Genomic DNA, 25,917 nt, shown 5'->3' on the forward strand with positions numbered 1-25,917 from the left:
ACCATTATCTTTGAATAAAATGACATATCTTCTCCCTCAAAACAAAGAATGGAAGGTAAAATCACAAATTAATCAATGGTATGAAAATTTATTTAGAAACAAAAAAAGAGCTATAATGAGTTTTTTTTTTTTTTTGGTAGAAAAAAAAAGGCAGTAGATAAATTGATGGAAAATTATTGTATACTCCCGAAGTACCATAAATGTGTATTCCCTCCTCTCACATTCATGGTAGGTCCTACTAATTAAATTCATGGTGGGACCCACCATTCATGTGAGAGAGGGGAGTACACATTTATGATATTCCAGGAGTACCTAATAATTTTCCTAAATCGATAATACCTAGTATGATGGCATGAACAATGCAATAATAATAAAATAATTAAGGCAATAATTAATCATGTTTTCCTACTTAAGCTCAGCCCGTTGAATTTTATCAATGTAGCAATGTACATTTTCTGAGATGCCATGCGATTGCTATTGGAAATAGTTAGATGCTTGAAGAGATTTGAATGCCTTCGTTTGCCATAAAAAAAAAAAAAAAAATTCAAAACCTTTCAAATGCCACTTTTTACATATATATATATATATATTTTTTTTTAATTATATCGGTTGAAATACCAATACCAATCGAAACAGTTGAAGCATTCTGGTACAGTTGGTGCAATTTGGTATTTCATTTGGTACTTTTTAGAGGAATATCGATACCATTTTAATGGTTGGTACCATGGTTGTCAAAATCACGATCCCACCTCACCAAAACATTTGGAATCGCAGTAGGATCGTAAAAATGGTAGGATCGTATGTAGGATCATGTAGGATCGTATTAGGATCGTATGGAATTCAATCGATCTTACCAAAAACATAATTTTTTTTATGGGATAATTTATTTATTATTTATTATTTTTATTTATGAAGCTTTAAGGGTTTTTATTTTTTCATGTTACAATAGTATGACTTTTTATTTTTTATTTTATAAAATTATGTTAACTTAAGCAAATGTTTTCTAGTTTTTAGTTCACTTGTAATCAAAATGAAATAATACTTCATCATTTCTAAATGAAGAATTTGATGTTAACTTTGCTGCCTTTTAAGTTATAATATTGTTGAATTTGTTTCATCAATATACTAACTAAAATATTTTTTTATATATAAATTTATCAGTTATGCTTGTATTTGTATACTGATTGGTTGATTTTTTTTAGCTTGCTCTTTAATTGTTGTTGAGTGGTATAACTTGAATAGTTGATTGCGAAATTGTATCTTGATGTCTTTTACAACTCTAGTATACAAATATATAATGCCTACATAGATGATGAAATGGATGATGATGATTAGGAATTTAGGATGGTGGTTATAAGAATCTTAGAATGGGAATAATTAAATGTTCACTCCACCTTAATATTCATTTTGCTTTTGGATTTCATATTATAGTTAACTAGTTTCCATTTGCTAACTTATTTTAGATTTCAAAATTGTAACTTAGAACTTGGAAAATATTTTCCATGTTTTGATAAATATTTTGGTATTTGGTTGCTAATTAAACATTTATTGAACTTTTTAGATACATTGGGTCAAAACTTAAATATATTTGTTTCGTTAGTATAGACTTTGACATGTAGATTACATTTGTAGGGACAAAGTTTGGAGCCCAAGCCCACACTATATGGAATCCTGGTCAAAAAGCCCAATACAATGAATTTTGTAGAGTATGGGTCAAAGAACTAGGTTTAGATGAGTCAAGCAGTGGTTTGCATGGGATTAAGGAACATCCAGACAGGAACAGAAGCTATTATCATGAAATGACCTCAGGTCCGAGGAGACTTAGAATTTTATTTATGAATAAAGATCACTACAGTAGGGTTCTTTTGCATGCTACAGTATTCTCCTTTATTTTTCTCGTCCCCCCCCCCCTTATGGGGGCTTCTATACATTATATAGGCTCTTCCTGATCATCTAGGCTTTACACTTGTTGATCATCCAAGCCCCTACTTGAGCACCTATCCCATCAGACACCTCTTTCAGTCCTTTGTGAGTTGTGGTGGCTAAGATAACACTGTTCAGGGGTCTTCTCTACATTAATGTGGCTAGGAAAGTAGCTGCAGTGCATTTAATGTGGTGGTGGCAGCTTTTGCATAGATATTTTGTGTTTTCTTCCTTTTCATGTGTTTATGGGATGCGCTTCAGTGGTTTGAACATACCTCTGCTCTGGATTTGCAGTGTCCAAGGAGTGGTTCCTCCTCAGACCCTCTTTCTTTGTCTCCCGTGATAAGGCTTATAACGCAGATCGTCTAAGTCACGTTGTCTCCTCGGACTAACTAGTGTCCTCGGTCGGCCCAAGGCCCAACTGGTTACTTTGGGCCATAACCCCCACAACATCATATAATGCAAATCTAAGTTTTTCTATGGATGAATTTATAATTGATTATTTAACATACAAAGCCATTATCAATATGTTTTTTTTTTCTTTAAATCTGAAAATATGTAGAATCTTATGGTTTACGATCCGATCCTACGATTTACGATCCCACCTGCCTTCAATGATTCTACATAGTATTCCAATTTTGACAACCTTGGCTGGTATGATATATATCCCTAGTTCGGCTGGTACCGGTATCATATTGGCTTTCCTGATATAGGTCCCTCTTATGTCTCACACATTTTCTCATTCTCAAATAAATAATTCTAAAAACATAATAAATTTTACAATATTTTTTTTACAACTAAAGAGGTGGCAAGTTATAATTGGTGTAAAATAAAAATAATGATAGTGGTGGTCATAGTAAAAATGATGTTATACACTAGTTACAATTAATCTGCCAACTCAACAAGTTGTTAAAAAAAATTATGAAACTTAATATGTGACCTCATGATTTTTATCCTACAATTTGTGTACGTGATACATTTTCTTGGAAAACTAGATGGATTGGGCCAATGTCTGTCGATCGCGCGTATTGAAAACAAAGGTGCTTTATGTTTTCGTTTTAGATGCTTCTATTTACTTTGAAGAAAAAATTACATGTGAATGGTTCTAATTGATGGGACATGGAGTGAGGCATACCCATGGGATCGAGGATTTTGATTCTCTTGATACCACACGTTTCTTACTTGCAATTGATTAAACTTCAAATCCTCTCATTGGAAAACCACAGTGGTGAAACTAGATTTTTTTAAAAAAAGTGATGTATATTTTTAGAGTTATTAACTTATATGAATAACTAGTCGCTAACCCGTGCAATGCAGGGAAGAGTCGAACAAAAGTTATAAATTTTCACTTATAAAAGTTACAACTTAAGAGGAAAAATAAAATTTAAGACCAAAAGTGAAACTCTAACACCAATAATGTTGTATGGTCTCAACCTTCAGATGAATAAAATGACATTGTTAGGGAGTGAAGACAAATAAATGTATCAAATATTGAGTAAAGATTGCTTTAGTCATCTGACTTAAATAGTAAAACTATTTAAAAAAAAATTCATTTGGACACTTTTAAGCCAATAAACAAAACAAACCCTCATCACACACACAAACGTGAGAAATTTGGAAAGAATAGATGTTGAAATATATGAATGTAAAAAAGAAGAAGAGGTACCAATTGAAAGGAAAAAAAGAGTATTAATCGAGTAAAAATGCAAATTGATCAAATATATGAAAAAAAAGAAAAAAGGGTGAGGCATTAAATTCCAGCAGAAGATGGGCTACTAATAACATATTTCATAATTTAAAAATAAATTCAAATCTATAAAGATGTATTTCATGCCTCTTAGCCCACCTTTTCTTTACATACCAACAATAAAAAAAAATAAAACAAAGTTATAAATCAAAGAATACAATTATTTTATGTGTTATTTTTTTTTTATTATAAATTGTTATAGTTTCTTGATTACACCTAGCATCATTGTATATGAATGCTAAAATGCAAATATATTCGTAACATATTAATGGTGAAATATATCTGGTATTCCATAGCAAAAGTAATTCTCATAGGATTTGAAATCATGAAAATTTTCTTTACATACCAACAAAAAAAAAAAAAAAAAAAAACAAAGTTATAAATCAAAGTATACAATTATTTTATGTGTTAGTTTTTTTTATTATAAATTATTATAGTTTCTTGATTACACCTAGCATCATTGTATATGAACGCTAAAATACAAATATATTCGTAACAGATTAATGGTGAAATATATTTGGTATTCCATAGCAAAAGTGATTCTCATAGGATTTGAAATCATGAAAAATAAATAAACTTACAAAAAATATTCAAAAGATTTTCTTTCCGAGAAAAATAAAACTACAGCTCCCCAATCTTTAATCTCTCTCTCTACATATTAGTATTATATATATATACCTACCAGTCCTTCATTGAGGCATTCCCTTAAAAAAAAAAAAATCATAAACATTGCTAATCAATGCAATAAACTCCAGTATGCAAGAGAGCAGGGAAAACCGATTAAAAAAAAAAATTCTGCCCAGACGCCTTTGATAATTCATTCCCAAAAAAAACAAAAGGGTGGAAAATTTTTATTACCTTCAGCCTTGCAGTAAGGTTGCTCTCTAAGAAGCTTCAACATTGTAAATTGCCAAGCAACGATGGCTAGCATGAAAACCACCTTCTCCTTCTTTTGCAAACTGAGTTTATTTCACTTGAAGCTATATGGTCCAATTCTAGTGCTGGTAACTCCACTGTGGGTTGCATTGACATGGAAAGGGAAGCCCTTCTTAAATTTAAAGAAGGTCATGATGATCCTTCAAGAACTCTTTCCTCCTAGGTTGGCGAAGATTGCTGCAACTGGTTGGGAGTACCGTAGGATTATAAGTCAAATAAAAAGAAGCTGTATTAGGTTTAGGGTTAGTGTCGTGGAGGAATAATTCAAATTTATTATTTTATAGAGTCCAAAATGAAGAAGGAAATACATTAAAGTAAAAAACCTAAAATAAAAAAGAAAAAGAAAAATAGTGATGACGTGGAAAATTGTGGGAGTTTCAGAGGTTTCGGTTTTATATATATATAGATAATATATCTTGATATATATATATATATATATTATAATTCATTCTACATTGACATGACAATAAAATTCAGATTCTAATTTGACTATACTTTATATATATAGTATATATGGGAAAGTAAAAAATATTGTATTAGGTTGTATGTCTCACTGAAGAGCAATCAAGAATTGACTTAAATAAAATATAGGTAATTAATAACATTGTGATAAATATTTCATTCGTAATTCAGAAAAAAAAAAAAAAAAAGACTCACTTTGTTGATATTTGTTGAAAAAAATAGAAGAAGGTAAGAAGCGGTTATTAAATTTATGCGAATACGACATTTTTGTAACTATAACATTATAATTAAGTGGTTTGATATTTAAAAATTGACAAGTCATATCTTATATATAATGACAAAATATGAATTTTGTAAATTTATTTATAAAAAAATCTATAATCTTAGATGACAAATTATTAACTGTTAGTTTTGAAAGATTTTTTTTTTTTTTTTTTTTAAAGTTTTGAAGGAGATTTAACAAACTACAAATTGAGATAGAGATAAATTGAAAGAAGAAAAAAAAATCTCTTTTAATTATAAACAAGACCAATACAAAAATATAAGATAAAATTAAACAAGCCCTTTTAATTGCCACACAAACAATTAACAAACCCTTTTTAATTTTTCAAATTTAATTTAAGAATATTATAGAGGGAGTATAACTATCATGGGTTCTGGTTAAAAGTAACTTCTAGAGTTTAACGAAATTTAAATAATACTAGTACAAAAGGTTTGTACTTTGTATTCAAAGTTTCAAACCTCTCACAAGAAGTTAGACCAATATGGGTGTCATTAAATTTTTTATTTTTGGGTAAAAAAAAAAAAGGTAGAAAGGAGTGACTAGTGTGACTTTCTTATCTGAACGTGACTATAATAGTACTTTATCCACTCTCAAGCGAGATCCCATATTTTCGATTGTGAAAAATTCATTTATTATTTTTTAGACTGTCTGAGATAAAGATAAAATATAAGAAGTACCAACATATAGTTAGTTGTTGAGACTCAAACCAAAATCTGGAAACTTGTTGGCCAGTATCTTACCAATTATGCCACCCAAATGTTGGTGGGTGTCATTAATTATTATCTTAAGCATACGTGGTGTATTTGTATTTTTGTGTGCAGTTTATGCAAGTAATCACTGACTTTTTACTGTTTATTAAAAGAAAGGAAGAAATGATAGCCTGAAATCACGGAATTAATGGGTGATTAAATTAAACTAAATTAGAAATTTGTCTAGTCCAGCATTGATCAAGAAAAGAAAAAAAGAAAAGAAAAGAAAAGAAAAGGACGCTCTTGTCTAGCATAACCCATTTTCCACGTCCACTCATTTGTGGTTGTGTTTTGAATGGTGCACCACTTTCTATTTGTCCTCTTTCAAAGAAAGAGACTTCACACTTTCTTTCGATTAAGAACGTAACTAACAAGATATATTGTCAAAATTGTCATGCACGAAATATCATGATATGATATGACCCAATTTATTGGAAGATAATGTCACTGTCGTAGTTAGAAGAAAATGCTTTTTAAATTAGTAAAGGTTGTCATTGTTTAAGAGACACGTGGGTGATGGGTGTGTGCTTTCAGTTTTTCTAATCAGAAAAAGTATAAAGCAAAGAACGAACTATGGGTTTGTGATTGGGATTGAATGACTCTGGAAAATCCATTTGTTTTTCGGTTGAATTCTTTCACTTTATAGCTTAAGCCCAGCCCATAGAGCTAACAACATGGCAGTTGGCCCTCAGGAGCCCATTCAAAGTTTATTTTTTTTTAATAATAAATCCGACTCCGACCTAATTTAAATTGTATATGAAATTCCCTTTTATAAACTTTAAACTTTGGCCTTTGACTCCCGTCTTATAAGAATTTGTATTTGTGAAGATTAATTGAAGAGGCGAATTACATATTATATTTTATAGAGGTTTTTATTTTAGTTATGAGTATAATTTAGAAGCCCATTGCTACACTTTTTAGAATCCTCTTACGATAGGAAATTATAAATATTTGAATCTTGTGAGTGGTTGAGGTGCTACTATAGTCACGCTAAAATAAAGAAGCCACATGGGTTAAACCTCCTCTAGCCATTTTTTTTCACCAAAAAAAAAAAAAATGTTTGCATGATAACATGTGGTACAGCTTCAAAAAGACTTGTACTATTTGGTGTCACTTTATTTAATTATCTCCTGAAATCACTCATGCTTTGGCGGGACCTTTCGGAAAATTATTATGTACTTCTGGATTACTATAAATGCGTATTGTGATATTGTCTCATCTCACATGAATGGTGGGTCCCACTAATTAAATTAATGATGGGACCCATCATTTATGTGAGAAGGGGGTACGCATTTATGGTACTTCGGGAATACCTAATAATTTTCCTGACCTTCCAAGCCGCTCATCCTATCTATCTCTCTCTTTCTCTAAATTATTTTGAGATGTCACTTGATTGTAATATAAGTTGCATGATATAACGAAAAATTGAATTTAATATACTGTTTCACAGTGAATATTCAGCTAACTGGAAACTGAATACCATTTATTACTGAAAATTGAAAATACTGTAACAAAATAATTTTTAAATATATAAATAATATCGTATGACCCAATTTTAAAATTGATTTTACCAAATTTAGTACTTGCAAGTAAGTCCTATAAATAGTATATGAGATTTACTATTTAAAATATAAAAGCAAGTGAGTTTGGATTTCAGCTGTATCCAAACTCACACAGAAAAGAAAAACACGCAAAAGGACTTTGAAATTCTTTATACGGCAGATTTTGCACTAGTGGATTTTTTTTTTTGCTAAATGATTTTGAACTAGTTAATAAATCACATGATGTCAATAATCACACTGGGAATACAAAACAACGTTGACCCAGAAGCAGGATCAAATATCGAGGTTTGATGGCACTTGGAGTTCTAGCACATGTTTTTAAGTAGCACATCAAATTGACCACCAAGAAGATGAATCTTTGCTTTGAAAATTTGTTTGAAATGCAAGTGGCTTTTAACAAATTCCAAAATTCCATCCATCACATTACCAACTCATAGGGTTTTAAAAATGTTTCATAGGTATGAAATAGAATAGTTTAACTAAAAGTTGGGACATTACTTCTTTGTTTTTATTTATTTATTTTTATTTTTAATAAAAAAAGTATTCATAATAGGTATATTCTTAGGACATTAGTTAAAGAAAAGAAAGTATTTATACTACTTTTATGAGAAATATAAAAAATTATCAAAAATTAAATTATTTTTTTCTCATAAAAAGTTTCTAAAAATATTTTTCTAAATTTGTTACATTTTCCCTTATAAAAATATATATGGTATCTATGATGTATAACTATTAACAACATAACTATTAAAAACAAAAGGGTTATGTTTCTAAAAATGGTTCCTAAACCAATACCCTGATGACATTTGTTAACATTTCTTTTATTATAGTTAAATTATTATATAAGTTTGAGATATAAGTCATATTAAAGAGGGGTCAGATTAACGGATAATTTTAGAAAAATTTTTAATATCACTTTTATGGGAAATATAAATTTTTTAAAAAAAAGTCCTTTTTTTTTTTTTTTTTTTTTTTTCTTTTCTCATCAAATATTGATACTTAATAATTTAATAGCAATGCTATAGACAAAAAAAAAAAAAAAAAAAAAAAATCACAATAGTTGAGTGGACAAGCATTTATTGGTTTTTATCTAGACCTATTACTAACATCATGTATTACCTACCACTAATAATCTGCCATATCAATTAGGTATGAATTTTTATTTTTATTATTATTATTATTATTATTATTTTTTTGCGTTTATAGACTTTCTCATAATTTTATGGATGAAAATTCATCTCAAAAGACCTAATTTTGATGCCTCGTATGAATAGTCAAGAGATTTGTAACTTAAATTGTTCTTATTTCTTGATCCTTTTAATAGAGACATTTAAGGTGATAATCCTAAGTGGGACCTTTATATTTAAATATCAATTAAAAAAATTATTTAATACTAACGAAATAACCAATCTTAATTTGATGAATTAGAAATTTTATGAATTAATACTAACTAAACTAAGGGTTTGTTTGGATTGAGGAGGGAGGGAGGGGGAGTGGAGGAGAGTAAAGCAAAGTTGGTTGAAAGTAGGCTGGACTAACTCTACTCTACTCCCTCTCCCTCCCTCTCCCTCTCAATCCAAACTAATCATAAAGTTAATTTCATATTTTTTTTAAAAGAAAATTTTAATTTCATATAGAGATAGAGATTGTTTGATGTGTAGCTATATGAAAAATTAGGTAAGTAATGTTGACAATATGTTGTGTAGAATGTTGTCTGGCAACAATTACAACATCAAAACAATTTTTTTTCCCAAAATAGTTTATGGTTTTCAACTGGGTTTAGTTTTTGTTGGTATAATACTTTGGAGACCTTTTTGGAGGTGAGATAAAAATCAACATTGTACAACCTTTATTTATTTATTTATTTTTAAACACTTATTATCATATAATCTTGAAAAATGCTAAAGGTATTATAAATTTTACCACATAAGGCACATAAATTGATGTAGCAATGAATGTAATATCTCCATCATCACTCTACAATTTTGGACCTTTTTATAATGAGATAGAGCCTTTATATAAAGGGTGAAATCATTAAAATATTGGGGGGCCTTAGGCTTAGGCCTTGAGCCTTCCCTGCATCTAGGGTTCAAACTCACATTAAATAATAATAATAAGAGTGGACGGTAATATAATATAGTTGACTCCAAACTTGTAAGTCTAAGTTTTTGGTTTTAAGTGGTATCCTTACACATCATATCAAGGTTAAAATGTAAATTGCACAATCTAAATTTGACTGAAATTTATTTTAATAATTTCATTAAAAACAAGATCGGTCTTGGCGCATGTGCTTAGTTAGAAGTCCCTCAACTAAATTATGATCAACGACAAGTTTCCCATTTCGGCTACCGATGAGCTATTAGATGAGTTGAATGGGGCAAGGTTTTCTCAAAATTAGATCTATGATTTGGGTAACATTAGATTCGTTTCCTACATGCTGATGTTCATAAAATAGCTTTTCGCACACTCCATGAACATTATGAATTCTTGATTATGTGTTACGTGATGTGACCTTCTTTTAGCAAAGCAACGTGTTTTGGTTTTAATTTGAGTAAAAACTAGATCTTCCAAAAGATTAACGTCCGTTATAATTTTCTCATTTATATCATTGTACAAAGTGTTAAGTTATTTATAGACATACAAACTCCAAATTGAAAGAAACAACTAATTAACATAAACAACAGATAAGAATAGCACAATGCTTATATCAACTGCTATTCAAAAGACTTCCTAACTGCTATGGATAATTACCCTCATTATTCAAAAACTAAAAAATAAAAAATAATGATAATCCACAATTGAATTATTCTCCAGCAGTATATTCCAACAACCTCTATGATAGTGTGCCAAGTAGGAGTTCTAGAATTCCTAAGCCCAATTATAAATACTTGGCTAGCTTGGAAGATAAGGATGAAAAGAACTCTGCTACTATACATGAGAAGTTGCCGCCAAAACCTTAGGAGTTTGATGATCCTTATCATCGTCTTTAATTATATTATCATCTTATCATTATTTTGATAATTGTTGTTAGTTCTTGTCGTTGTTATCACATTATCTTAGGACCTGTTGGTTAGTTGTTGAATAAGTCTCCAATTGGGAGATAATTGTTTAGCTTTAAATATTAGGATGTAAGCCATTAGGAGGAGGTTGGTGAATTTTCTCTTGTACTGTGAAGAAAGTCTTTTATCAATTTCTCATCTTTGTTTTATCAACTTGGTATTAGAGCATGGCCACCATGAAGGACCAAATTGAGAAATTAGAGAGTGAAATGCAGGAGCTAAAAGAGAGTGTGCAAAAGTTGACCATAGAATCACAATTTCTTGGTTCATCTATGCGTGAAATCAAAGAGATGTTGTCCAATTCCCGTGACAAATTAGATTCTTTTTCAACCCCAAAATCAGATGAGTCAATTAGATTCAAAACTACAACACATGATCAACCTCAACCCGCCAAGCTGGATTTTCCAAAGTACTCGGGTGATGATCCAATGGTTTGGCTTGACCTTGTAAGTCAATATTTTGACTACCAAGGGACACCTGAAGATCGTAAAGTCACGTTAGCTGTGTTTCATTTGGAAGGAGAAGCAAACCGATGGTGGCAGTGGATGAAGAAGGTGTTTCAAGAGGAGAAGACAAAGATCACATGGAAGAAATTCAAAAAAGAGTTATTGGTTCGATTTGGGCCAACGGAGGATGAGGATTTTGATGAAGCTTTGTCTAAGATATGTCAGAAGGGAACACTCCGGGAGTACCAGCGAGAGTTTGAAAGGTTAGCTAATCAAGTTGATGGGTGGCCTCAAAAGGCATTGGTGGGAGCTTTCATGGGTGGATTAAAAGAAGAGATTGCCTCGGAAATCCGAATGTTCAAACCAAAAATTCTCTCGGAAGCTATTGAGTTGGCTAGAATCAAAGATGAGAGTCTAAATAGACGGCGTCAAGGCAAGAAGGGTTTCCAGCAGTCCAATTCCATGACCAAGTCTCTGCGGAAGTCAAGTTCACGTAGCACTCTTGGTACAACGAATCAAGCAACGGAAATTGGAAGCACAGGGAAGATTTCTTGGGAGGAAATGCAAAGGGGGAATGAAAAAGGGCTATGCTTTAGCTGCAACAAGAAGTTTACACCGAGGCATCGTTGTGCCACACCACAAGCCTTTTTGGTAGAAGCTTACTCACAGCAGGAGCTATTGGAAGTCACTGACAGCAAATGGGAAGAAGATGATCTCTAAGAGAATGAGATCAACAAAGAAGATGCTCCATTGATTTCCCTTCATGCAATCGCCCCGAACCATGCAAGTAAAAGCGTGAATATAGGTAAAAGAGAACTCATTATTCTCATTTACAGTGGATCAATCCACAAGTTTTTGGATAAGAAGTTGTTCCAATCACTACAATTAGAAGTCACGCCTATTAAGGAGTTCATGGTGATGGTAGCAAATGGAGAGAGTTTGGTTTGCCGAGAGAGGTATGAACATGTCTCAATTACTGTCTAAGGATTTCCATTTTGCACTACTTCCTATTCCTTACCACTCAATGGGCTAGATTTGGTGTTAGGCATACAATGGTTGGAATTGTTAGGACCGGTGGAGTGTGATTGGAAGATTATGACTTTCAATGGGAGGGTAAACCATATGTAATCATGGCTTCCTCAATCAAACCCACTCAAGAGGTGACCCTATAAAGGCAGCTGGAACATGAAATGCAAGGTGGGGGGGGGGGGGGGGGGGGGGGGGGAACTATTTACCATCATGTAGAAGGGAGAGGACAACATGGGGATGGCTCTGGTACCGGCTTGATTGCAACCATTGCTCCAAGAATTTCAGCATGTATTGGAGGGACCAAAGACTCTGCCTCCTTCTAGAGGATTTGATCACCAGATTCCATTAAAAGAAGGCAGCTTACCCATTAATGTGAGACCTTACCAAAAAGATGAAATTGAACAAGCTAGTGAAGGAGATGTTGTCTATAGCAATTCGTCCAATTTGAAGTCCTTTTTCCTCACCTATCCTGTTAGTAAAAAAAAAAAGACGAATCATGGTGGTTTTGTACTGATTATAGTGCTCTAAATACGGTGCCCATTAAGGACCGTTTTCCAATTCCAACAGTGGATGATATGCTAGATGAGCTTCATGGAGCGACTTACCTCACCAAGTTGGACCTTCGAGTAGGATACCATCAAATTCGTGTCCACCCTGATGACATTCACAAAACAACTTTCCACACTCAGTGGCCACTTTGAATATCTTGTGATGCCTTTTGGGCTTTGCAACACCCCATCCACTTTCCAAGCAGCAATGAACGCCATATTTCAACCGTATTTACGAAAATTCTTACTGGTTTTCCTTGACGACATATTGATATACAACAAAATGTGGGAGGAGCACATCATTCAGCTCAGGAAAGTTTTTGAAGTACTTAGCAACCTGTGGACGCTTGGAAATTAATTCCCTCTTGGGTTTTTGGTTTCCACATTGGGTGCTTTGGCGACGTGATTTATGGGTGCATGTGTTTCTAGGGTGAGGTGTGTGAGTCTTTTTTTTTTTTTAATTATTTTTTCAATTCTAAGTAGTCACTACCAACCATTGGTTTTGTATTAGGTGTGATTGATCATCTATTTATCTAATTTGTTTTACTTAATTAACTAAAAACTGATTCAAGGGTATTAATTAATTAATGTAAACAATGTCTCGAACTAAAGATTTTGGACTCGGAAGTTTGATTACAGGTGTGAAAGATATTAGAAATTCCACACCGCCTATTCAAAGGATAGTACCTTATTTTAATTTAACTTCAACATTCACATTTTAGGAAAATAAATTAAACACTTGACATTTGATTTTTGAAAGAGTTTTCATCACACAATACATATACATGTCATGTGAGTATTTTGTTTTATGTATAAAGCATCATCATGTTAATATTTATGGCAAGAAGTATATACGAAAAAAAAATGTAAATTATATATACATATCATGTGAAAACTATTACAAAATTGCAAGAATTTAAATGTATTATAATAAACAAGTGAATATTATACTTACTATATATTTATCATGTGAATATGCTTATTCCATAACATAAAAAGGAGAAGAGAGGAATGATGTCACTTTATGCATTTAAGCCCAGTTTATTGCCCAAGTTTCATTCTCATGCATAAACACAATGAACCAAAAATTATTAGTGCAAAGGGGAGGGGGGATATGTTAGCTTGATGGGAGTCTAATGATTCAATGGAAGTGAATCATAGATACATAAAAAACCTCTTAAAAATGATGTCACTTTATGCATTTAAGCCCATTTTATTGTCCAAATTTCATTCTCATGCATAAACAAAATGAACCAAAAATTATTAGAGCAAAGGGGGAGGGGGATATGTTAGCTTGATGGAAGTCTAATGATTCAATGGAAGTGAATCATAGACACATAACAAACCTCTTAAAAATGATGCAATTTTTAAAGGAAAGATTTAAAAGCAACTCTATATAAAAGGAAACCTATAATTTTCTTTTAAAAAGATGAGTGTTTTCTTTTGAGAAAATCTCATGACTTTTGGAAAAAAGGTTTACTTTAAAACTAACACTCTATTGGAAGAGATCCTTAAAAAAAAAAGAAAAAAAGAGAGGATTCTCTTGGTTTTACATGAAAAAAGTGTTTTTATTTATTTATTTTTATTTTTTTGAGAGTGTGAGAGACCTCGACAAAAGCGTCCCTCAAAAAAGAGATTCGGGTACCTTTTAGGGCACCTCTCTTTTTGGGTATGTGGTATGGAGTCGCCACTTATTTTTTTTTTATGCAAAAATAAATAAATAATAAAAAATAAATATATACAAATACATGACTGAATTTTTCTTTTTATTGATTGATTAAAAGAAATTACATATCTTGAAAAACTTTAAAATTACATAGCTTTAGGTTCTAGTTACAATCTACCAAAAATACATGGCTTTTGTCCTAGTTACATTCTACCTAAAATAAAAAGTAAAGACAAGGCTAGGTCTACTTAACCAATGACCTAAATTCGGAGGCTAGGTTACGGAATGGGAAGGTATTAGGCACCCATTTCAACCAGACAGAGTCTGGTCTTCTAAACACTTGTAACCAATGTACTTTTTTATGTATGTTATGAATGATAAGTTGAACATGTGACACTAAAATTAAATCACACAAATTTATTTATGAATGAAGTCTCTTCTTTTGTTTTAAAAAAATTTAGATTTGTTTTGATTGGTAAAAAAAATTGATTTTGATTTGTCAAAATACTAAATCTGTTTTGTAGTATGTAGAAAAAAGTGGTTTTTGGAGGTAAAAATTCAGTTTTTTTTTTTTTTTTTTTTTTTTACATAAAATAAAGTCTTTTGGTTTGAAAAAAGTATTAGATCTGTTTTTTAAGAACTAAAAAAAAATGGTTTTTGGATTTATAAAAGATCAGATTTATTTTGAGAAAAAAAAATGTTTCTTTGATAATAGAAAAATTAGATCTGGTTTGTATATGTTAAAAAAAAATGAAAAAGATTTTTTAAGAAGAGAGTTTCACTCATAATCTAAATTTATGCAACATGAATTAAAGAAAATAAACACAAACACAATTATGTTTAATCTTTTTCTTTATTTCAAATCTGCATGTATTAAAGAAAAATTAGATATGTATCTAAGAAAGATACAAATCAGTTTTTAATTGAGAAAAATTCAGATCTGCATCTCATAAAGATGCAGATCTGTTTTTCTTTGAGAAAAATTTAGATCTACATCTAAGAACGATGCAGATCTGTTTTTGTATTGAGGAAAAATCAGATGTAGTCTAATAATGATGTAGATCTGTCTTATTTCAAGAAAAATCTAGATCTACACCTAATAAAGATGTAGATCTGTTTTATTTTAAGAAAAAGAATTGCTCACATGCAGTTTGTTGACATTCAAGAAAGAGATTATAACAATCACATAAAAAAAAAAAAATCATGCTTTAAACAAAACAACAATTAACAATTCATGCTATGGATAAAACATTTATCACCATAAAAAGATAGCATAAAAAAGAGAGGACGATTGAAAAAAACCTCTTGCATGAGCACTCCTTGTTCTTGAGAGGATGTTTTAAGGTTTAAAGAAACTTATTCAGTTATCTTTGAAACCTAAAAACCCTAATTTAAGCAGCAAATCTCAGAGAGGATCAGCAGATATCAACAATTTGAGAGCCTCAAAACGTGTGCCTCTTCGAGCGTAAAAAAAAGGGTGTTGAATTATGAGGTTTAGTCTCTATTTATAGAGGTCAGAGGGCTCTAAAAAATAGGTACAGACGATTAGGGTTTGAATTCGGATGCATCCTTTTGCGAAAAGATCGAAAATGGTATGCATTATCGTCACCCGAAGGTCGTTGGGCCAAAGCCCAATACATGGAAATTCAGCCCTTTTAGAGTGCCATTCGGCACTCCAAAAGTGCCGAATTGGCCTTTGGACTCCGAACGTTCTTTCGCATTTGGGTTCCATTTAGACTCCTTTTCTAGGGTTTTTTGGCTGGTCCTTGTACCTAGACGTGTTTTCATCCTCCGTCTATGATTTTTCATCTCTTTTTTGGATAATTCAGGCTATTTAAGAACAATTATCTTTTAGATAAATACCCTAAAATAAATCTTGATAAAGTTCAGATTATCCACAATTTTATTGTTATCCAATCATCCCTTTTATTCCTATGCATGCAATCCTATTTTAAACACTAATTATTAACCAATCACAAAATTATTTAATTAATTTTAATGGCTTAATCAATCAGAATTAATTTAAACTAATCATGTGTGGTCGACCTTACCTAGACACAATGCATGTTGACCGTGCAAACTTAATCATGCGATATCTTTTGATCTGATAGCCCGATTTGAAAATCGGAAACATCGTTGCGATCGTTAGAATCTCAAGATCATTTTTATGATAGGCAATGAATGAATTAATGCATGTAATGCAAAGACAAGTTGATGCATGTAATGCAAGAATCAATTGATGCATGTGATGTAATTTGTGGTACATGGATGGTCATTCAAGTCATTCTCCTTGATTAAATTATGGGTGCAAAATTGATTGTCTACAATGAGAAAACATAAAAATGTGCTAATTTTAAGAAAAATGGATTTTGGGAAAGTAAAAAGAACTTTTTCGAACAATACTTTAAGACTCAAAATCTTTTTAAAAACTTGTTTTTTAGGGAAAGAAAAGGGGTCTCCAAAATTTTTGGGAAGAAAAAACCCAAAACTTAGATTTGGATTTAAAAACATTAAAAGAAGGAGAAAGTTTTTAAGAAAAAGGGGGTTCCATGGTTTTAATGAAAACCATAGTTTTTGTTCATCTTTTAAGGTATTAAAAAAAAAAAAAAAACCCTAAAAATGAGCTTAGTTGAAAAAGGAATTTTGGAAGAATAAAAGGTTTAAAATTAAAATCATCATATTTTAGGGAAAAAGAGTTTCCACATCTTTTTGAAAGAAAAAACCTAAAACTTAGGTCAAAATTATTTTTAAAAAATAGGGGTTTTTAAGAAGAAAGGGTTCCATGGTTTTTATTCATTTTTGTGTAAAAAGAAATAATCAAACTTAACCTTTTTTTTTGGAAAAGGATTTTGAAATGGGCATTGATTGGGTTTTTTAAAACCATACCCCTTTGGAAGGTATTTTGCTGAAAGGGAACTCAAAAGAAAGTCGCATTTTATTCCTTGAAAAGATCAATTTTAGAAAAAGTGGATGGCCATTGGTGCCCATTTTTTAATCTTTTGGAAAACAAATTTTTAGAGAATTGTTTACCCAAACTTCTCATTATTTGGTAATTTGGGGTTCATGGTGCTAACTATAGAGCTAGTACCCATGAGAATGATAATAAGCAAAATAAAGAGAACTTATAGGTAAAAGAAATGAATTAAAAGCAACGAATAACATAATTTAAAGGACTTAAAATGTAACAACAATTTATGGGCAAGAACATAATTTAAAAAGTTGAAAATAAATGCAATTTATAAGCAAGAACATAATTTAAAAGACTTTGAAAATAAAGGAAATTTATAAGCAATAACATAATATCAAAGACTTGAAAATGAAGGCAATTTATAAGAAATAAAATAATTTAAAAGACTTGAAAATAAGGACTATTTATAAACAATAACATAATTTAAAGGACTTGAATATAAAGACAATTTATAAGCAAGAAGCCAAGAACATAATTTAAAGGACTTGAAAATAAAGGCAATTTAAGCAAGAGCATAATTAACAAAGAGATGATTTGAAGCTTTTTTGAAAATGAAATCTCCCTCAAATGAACCCTAAAACTTGTAAGAGCCAAGCTTGTAGGCTCCCTCCCATGATGGAAATGGAAGTATCTATACTCCTTCTTTCGAGTGATCCTATCCCAATTTCTAAAAGTATTCGCATGTTGTGCTTGGAAAAAATTTTAAGATTCATTTAAGAAAGACCTACCTATCTTATATCTCCACTTTCCTACTAAGATTGGTTGTGCGCGAGGCTATTCCAGCACATGCCTTCTAGTTCGGAAGATGAAGGTTTACCATATTCATTAAAGGAAAACCCACCTATGTTAAATCTCCATATGCCTTCTATTCCACCACAAAGAGAGAATTAAAGAGAATGATGTAGCTATGAACAAAGCTACCCATTTCTATTACAAGGCTTACGAAGCATACTTAAGAGCTTTGGAGGTATGAAAATGGTGGAAAAGAGGGCTGGAGTTTTTGTTTAAGTGAAAGCTTTTCTAAAGAAAAAGAGAGAGAAACTAAAATTAGAAAAATTCCTAAGAGAGAGAGAGAAAGAGAGGATTTTTGGGATTTTTGTGCATGTTTTGTTGGTAGGAGGGTGGGGGGGGGGGGGGGTCTATTTACAGAGGGTGTGAGATGTCAACATCTCACCCAGCCACACAAAGCATCTTGCGGCTTGGGGTGAGATGTCAACATCACCCAAAATACCTTGATGCATACACAATTTCACTTTTCGTCTTTTTATTTTTTTAAACTCTATTTTTTAGCTGATTTTTGGAGGCCTTACGAAGCTTGGGTTTCTTCAAACTTAGTGTCCATGGAAAGGTCTAGATGTCTAGTTTCCATAGTTCCTAACCTTGCATGATGTGGAGTTATGGTTGTTGAGATATAAAGTCTAGAAGGGAGGTGATGCAGTGCAGGAAATTTAATAGCACTGTTTTGGAAAATTCATCTCTCCCAATCTGGGCAGATATTGCCAGCTCTTTTTATGGAAAGTAGATGACTCATCATAATTCAATCTAGTTCAGGCAGATTGCACTAGTTATGGCAGGATTGATATAGTTTATTGCGTGAAAACGCCCTAAAAATAGCTCTTTTTACTTGATTTTGGCATTTTCATGATATCTTATCCGTTTTAATTTTGATTTTGGCTTGTGAAATGTTGTTTCGAAGAGAATTTCATGATATTTAAGATGGTTTAAAATTTACCTTGATCAGACGGTGGATAAAAAAGTCAATGTTTTGACCACACCTAGGTAGGGTTTGATCAGCATTGGTCAAATTTTGCTAGAAATGACAAGTTTTATTTTGGATTGTTTGTTTCATCGTCCAATTAGGGTTAATAGGGGTTTTACTCATTGTTTCCAACTTTTGGTTTTAAAAATCATGAGTTTCACCATTTTTTGAGATTTAAATCACTATTTTGGCATGTTAATTGGGGCAAAAAGAAAAAGAAAAAAGAAGTAGAAGATATTGACACTAATTCATTCGTAGGTTTTGTTAATATTCTTTAGACTCACAACTAATACCATTTTATTATCTATCATTTTAAAATTGTTATCTTAGCAATTGTGAAAAGTTGTCTATCTATACTTACTATTTACTATAATATATGTAGAAGGGAGTAATTCATGGTTCTTACATACGACTAGGAGTGAGCAATGACTGAACCTCACCGATAAAACCAAGCCTTACAGACCGAACTGCATTGAACTTTGGGCCGACCGAAGGAGCCAATGCCTATGAATGGAACCTGGTGACTCTTCCGACGTTGGTGCGGTAACACAGACGGAATTGATTTTTGAAATTGACCCACAAACTGCATCGACTAATTCATATATAGGAAAAAATTCAACAACACATGGCACCACTAGTAAATCTACAACTGAATTGATATGCAACATTGCAACCCACCTTGAGCCCATAGATGAGTCTTTGACTCTTTTCTTAGAGTTTCAGTCCTTCCTCTCTTCTCTTGTTGCATTCCATATTTTCTTAGTTTGTCTCCTTCGTCTTTCTTTATCTGATTTCCCTTCTTTTTTTAACTCTTTTTCTTTTCGCTTCAAGTTATTTAAACTAGTTTCTGGACTATTGTAGTGCCTTTAAATCCTTGCTTCAATTTCAAGAAGGGTACTGCCCACGCGTATGGTTGAAAACCATACACTAGGCAATGTTAATTAATATCAGTAACACTCTCCCCTAATATTTTACTTTTTTTTTTCAAGTAACTACTTTTTTTCTCCACTCCCACGTACGAATTCTTCTTCTTATAGTCCCTCTTTCTTTTTTTTTTTTTTTTTTAATTGATAGATATTTTATATAACATATAGCATACTAAACTAGTATTAGTTTGATAAAAATATATAATATATCATATAAATAAAATAATGGAAGACCTTATTGTGGTTGAGTAATGACTAAGGGTGTGTTTGAATTGGGTGAAAACTGTTTCCGGAAATCATTTTCCGTAAAACCAGAGTGTTTGGCTATCATGGAAAATATCATTTTCCGGAAAATGACTTCCAGTTGACCACTATTTTCACCTTTGACCCGGAAATCATTTACTCCCCTCATTTTCACTTCAAATCACTTCCGGAAAGAGAGAGAGAGAGAGAGAGAGAGAGAGAGCCACAGAAAGAAAGAACTCAGCGAACAAAAGAGAGAGCGAGCTAGAGAAAGAACGATCAGCGCCGATCACAAAGCGAACCAAACGCCGATCAGCGAGCGTCCCAAACGCCGATCAGCGCCGAACCGAACGCCGATTTCGTCATGAAGCAAACACCGATCCACCACTGCGAAGCAAACGCCGATTTCCTCCCACTTCGGTCACGCCGAGCTCACCTCACCGCCGATCCTTCACGGTAGTCCGATCACCGAGCTTTAGGAAGACCCACGGTGACTTTTCCTTCCACCTTTGATCGATTCGAGCTCCGATCCACACATCACCTCACCGCCGATGCACTGTCACCGAACCCCCACCTCCGTAAAACACACAAGTCCGATCCACATGCACATCGGATCCGATGTGCATTTTATATATATATATATATATATATATATTTTAATTCTCCATTTTTTATTTAAACTGTGTTCATGGATGTTTAAGGGGATCAATGTGTAGAACTTGGTATTGTGATTTTGCTGTGATGGAACCCCTGTTCTGTGTAGAATTTTGCTGTGATGTTGAAGAATAATGTTGGGAAATGTTGGTGCTGTGAACTTGATAATGTTGGTGCTATAAAAGGAAGTCATTTTTTGTAAAATGTTTGTACGAACCAAACACCGGAATTGATTTTCCGTAAAACGAATTCCGACACAGCCAAACACCTGAATACATTTTCCTTTCCGGAAAATAGCATTTCCAGAAAATGAAATATTTTCCGGAAATGCTTTTACGCAAACCAAACGCAGCCTAAGTAGAAAAACAATTTTTTTTTTTAATATTTCAAACCGATAAAATTGATGAAACCAACCACAAAAAACTGCACTATTGTAGGTTAAAAAATCGACCCTTGGAGGTGTGCATCGGTTCCGGTTATGGGGAAATCGATCCCTATCGGTTTGGTGATGAATTTGAGACAAAAACCACACCAATTGAACTGCGCACACCCCTACATACGATTATGTGACCCCTTTAAACCCTGACCCAAAAAAAGAAAAAGAAAAAAAAAAGGTTCATTGTATCTAAACCTTGTCAATATGAGTAAACCATGAGAGGCACAAGAATTCCTTGTCGGATTTTAAGGGCCTTAATCAACTTATCAATGACTGTGATCTTCGAATTGAAGGTTCGTTAAATTCCGGCTATTGGATATGGCCTACAAAGCATAATCAGACACTATACATTAAACCTTAAGGACAAAACTTAGGTACAGTACCTTAAGTGCTGTTTCTTAGGTTCCCCTCTTAAAATTTAGCCATGTGGTTACTTAACTAAAAAAATACACTTCCATCGAATGAGAAAAAATCCACATGGCAAAATCTTAAAAGAGGAACCTAAAGAACAACACCTAAGTACTGTACCTAAGTCTTGCTCAAACCTTAAACATGATTTTTTAGGGAAAAAAAAGAGGTATTTTGTATGGTATAGGCTTGTGATAGAAAAGAATTATACCTAATAGCATGGTTTTAAAACCCGGACCGTTCATTGAATCGTAAAAGGGAGAGGTTCAAGATTTTTGAGGTCAAACCAAGGTTGAACCGGGGTCAAATCATGATGATGTCATAATTATTTTAATAATTAATTAAAGCCTAAATATAGATATTAAATTTATAAAACTAGCAAAATTGACTAATATATATATATATATGTGAGGGAAATTTAATGATTTTCAAGCATATATTTAATAATTAAATAAGAAAGTTAATAAAATAAAATAATGACCATGAAAACATTAAAATTTATGATTAATTTTTGAAGTAAAGTTGAATATCTTTGAAGGATTTTAATTATAATTTTTTTAATTCCTTGTAAGAGATGGATAATTTAATTAAGTAGAATAAAATTGTGTTAAGTCGTTTTTTATAAAAAAAAAAAAAAAATTGCTAATGAGTTGGACCGCACGGTTCTTGCCATTGGTTTTGCTTGAATCGTGTGGTCCAATCCCGGTTTTAGGGGTTCACAGAATTGCCATATATGCCCGGTTCTCTAAGCTTAAAAAACCGGATTTCAATCCGGTTTCCGATTTTCATGGTCCGACCTTCCGGGCCGGTCCGGGTTTGAAAACAGTGCCTAATAGCCACACACATATTAAACAATTTTGGAGAGAAACAATTAAATGACATATTTAATATCCACATGGGTGTGACACTTTAATTTTCCTTCTAACAAAATCAATGTGAAAGGCATTAATAACCTAAAAAAGGAAAATTTAACATGATTTTCTCTTTCTCTTTGTAACAAATCTATTTCATGATTAAGATTAAAAATTACAAAACTAAATATATCTAATGACATGTCATTTAGTTAAGTCATGAATTCTCATAGGTGTTTTGTTTTTTTTTTTTTTTGTGCTTCATTCTGTGTTAAATTATGAAAGCTCAATTAGTGTAGAAACACTAATACTTGTTTAGACCCCCAATGTTAAATTACGGCTTAATTGCTTTTACTATAACCTAAGTGTGGAACAAGAGTAAATGAAGCGTAGTAAACCAGAATTACTCTAGTGCATGAACATAAGCAATAAAAAATGAATGTAAAGCACAAAAAGTAAGGGAAGAAAGATGCAAATACAAAATAACACGACAATGTATTATTAAAGAAGAAACCGAAAAACTTGGCAAAAAACCTTTTCGCGACCCTCCAAGTCGAAATTGATCCACTGGTGAATAAGTTAAAGTACACGAATATCAAAAAGACCCTCTAAGCCTAATCTATCAATGTACTTGAGCCCTCCAAGCTTCAGCTACCAACGGACTTCTCGGAGTCTTGTTTTCATTAGTTATCTGGATCTCACAATATTGCCCGATTGCATTCGCCAAGCCTCATCGACTTCTTTTGGCAAATCCCAAATTCTTCCCAGGCTCCAAAATACTCTCTACACTTTGAATAGGTGTGAATTGTGTTTGGGTACAATTCTCCTCTCAAAGTATAACAATGGGAGAGGGAAAGGAGAAGAAATTATAAAGGAATTCTCAATTAAGGATGAGTAGCGCTCTCTAAAATGGTGGGTGTGTTGTAGAAACCTCTCTAGTGTTTTCTATCTGAATAGCCTCCTTTTAATTTTGTGGCTAGTAAGGGTATATATAGTATGAGTAAAGGGTATAAGAGTCATACTTAAAATCCCAATAGTCAGTGCATTTCGTGGGTCATCTTGTGACTTAGCCAACTCGCGAGATGAGTTGCGAAACTCACTAACTCTTCAGCTTTCGGCATGTGCTCCTCATGTGACGTTTGTGGGTTGCACCACTCACGAGCCAAGTCGCGAGATCAACTTCTTGAGTAATCTTCACTAACTTAATACTAAACCCAAAACAATAAAATCCCACAAAATACAAGGAAATAAATTAATGTAATTACAACACTTTTTTATTATGGAATAAGCCAACATAAATGTTATGTGAAAAACCATAACTTGACAAATTAATTTGTTGTAATTCCACACACACACACACACTCTACTATACATCTCTTTCCCATAGATTTTAACCTAGAGATATAGGGTTTTATAAATCAGAAACTCACACCTTAAGAGTGTGAGAATTGTGCCTTTCATTAAAAAGTCAAATACCTTAGTTTCTCTACACCTCTTCCCTCTCACAATTTCCATACGAATGAGAGGAGATTCTATCCTTCACCTTCTTCACCATATTGAGTATTGATTTTTGTTTGGACATTTGGGAAGTATTAGAGTTTGACCACATTTTCAACCGTGGAGGCTTGGTGGTGCAATTGGGTGGTGTTGTAGGATCTAGAAAGCTAGCAAAGACAAAACTCCGTGAAGTCCGTTGGTAGCTAGAACTTAAAGGGCTCAAGTACATTGAGTAACTTAGGCTTGGAGGATCCTTGTGTATTCTTGTACTTCAACTCATTCACTAATGTATCATTTCCGATTTGTTTGGATGCTTTGGTTAATTAATTGGCTAATTATGTAAATTCTGCTTTAATTGCGTTCAGTCTAAAATTAATGAGAAATTAGAACCAAGAACAATTTACCATTTAAATTTTTTTTGTGAAAGTTTTATTAAAATGTTGTGTATGTAGCATTTCTTAAAATTAATTAAGGGGTAACTAAAATTGGAGGGTCTAGAAAAACAGCACCTAGTATTTGGCTAGTGCAACTTTCACATTTTAAAATTTCAAATGAGGTTTTCTATAACACCTGGTCCATGAAAAGAAAAAGGGCGAAAATCACATTTTCGTCTCTACATTTTCACACGATTCCCACTTTGGTCCCTATATTTTATTTTTACTGCTTTTAGTCCCTATTTAGAAAAACGCCTTCTGTTTTAGTCCTTTCCGTCAGTGTCGTTAGGGCACTGACCTACGTGGCAAACAGAATTATTAAAATAATAATAAAAAATTTTATTTTGTCATTAAAAAATGCCAAGTCAGCATTTAAATTTTAAAAAATAATTTATTAATTTTAATTAAATAAAAAAATAAAAAACAGAAATAAAAATAAGAAATCACATTAATTGAGATTGAAATGTGTCTTGAGCAAGAACAATAAGAACACAAACTCAGATCTAAGAATACAAAATTAAAATCCAAAAATCACAAACCCAATTAATAAGAACATCAAATTAAACCTGAACAAGGAATTAAACATGAAAACAAACACAAAACACAAACCCAAAAAATTAAAATAAAACTAGCACAAACCCAAAAAATTAAAATAAAACCAGCCTTCTGTTTGTATCTTTGATTTTCTTCTTTCATTTCAGATCCATGACTCTCTCTTTCTCTCTCAAATACCAACACCTTAGTGTTCAGCATATGGCCACCGACACAGCGCACGCGCGACGTCGTGGTGGTGCGCCTCGTCGAGACGCTCTCCAAGCAGTCCATTCTCTCCAAGTGCTACGGCACCTTGCCGAGCAACGAGGCCTCCTCCGCCGCGCGCCTCATCGAGACTGAGGCTTTCTCCACTGCCGCCGCATCCTCCTCTGCTGAGGACGACGGCATCGAGATCCTCCCAGTTTACTCTCGCGAGATCAGCGGCAAAATGCTTGACACTGTTAAGACTCGTGCCTCCTCCGCCGCCGCTTCTTTTGTCGTCGACGCTGGAACTGCGCCGCAGACTCCGTCTTTCGAGGCTGCTTCCGCCACCGCTGCCAGTGAGGATAACTCTCCTACCGTCACTGAATCTTAATCTGAAGTACCGACACTGTTAATTTTCTGTTGTTATTTTCTAGGTTGGTGATTTTTGAATTTTAATTTTGTATTTTTAGATTGAGTTTGTCTACTTGTTGTTTATTTTAATTTTTTGGGTTTGTGTTTTGTGTTTGTTTTCATGTTTAATTCCTTGTTCAGGTTTAATTTGATGTTCTTATTTATTGGGTTTGTGATTTTTG

General features: G+C 32.6%; 1 protein-coding gene across 1 annotated transcript; it reads left to right on the top strand.

Annotated features, from left to right (window-relative positions):
- Nucleotides 1-13,340: 13,340 nt before the first annotated feature.
- On the top strand, nt 13,341-25,715 carry LOC126728107 (MFP1 attachment factor 1-like). The gene is made up of 2 exons (XM_050433978.1): nt 13,341-13,383; nt 25,330-25,715. The coding sequence occupies exons 1-2, from the start codon at nt 13,341-13,343 to the stop codon at nt 25,713-25,715; spliced, it is 429 nt and encodes a 142-aa protein (XP_050289935.1).
- The last annotated feature ends 202 nt before the right edge of the window (nt 25,716-25,917 follow it).

This window comes from Quercus robur, chromosome 5 (assembly GCF_932294415.1).
Source record: "Quercus robur chromosome 5, dhQueRobu3.1, whole genome shotgun sequence".
Taxonomy (NCBI): Eukaryota; Viridiplantae; Streptophyta; class Magnoliopsida; order Fagales; family Fagaceae; genus Quercus; species Quercus robur.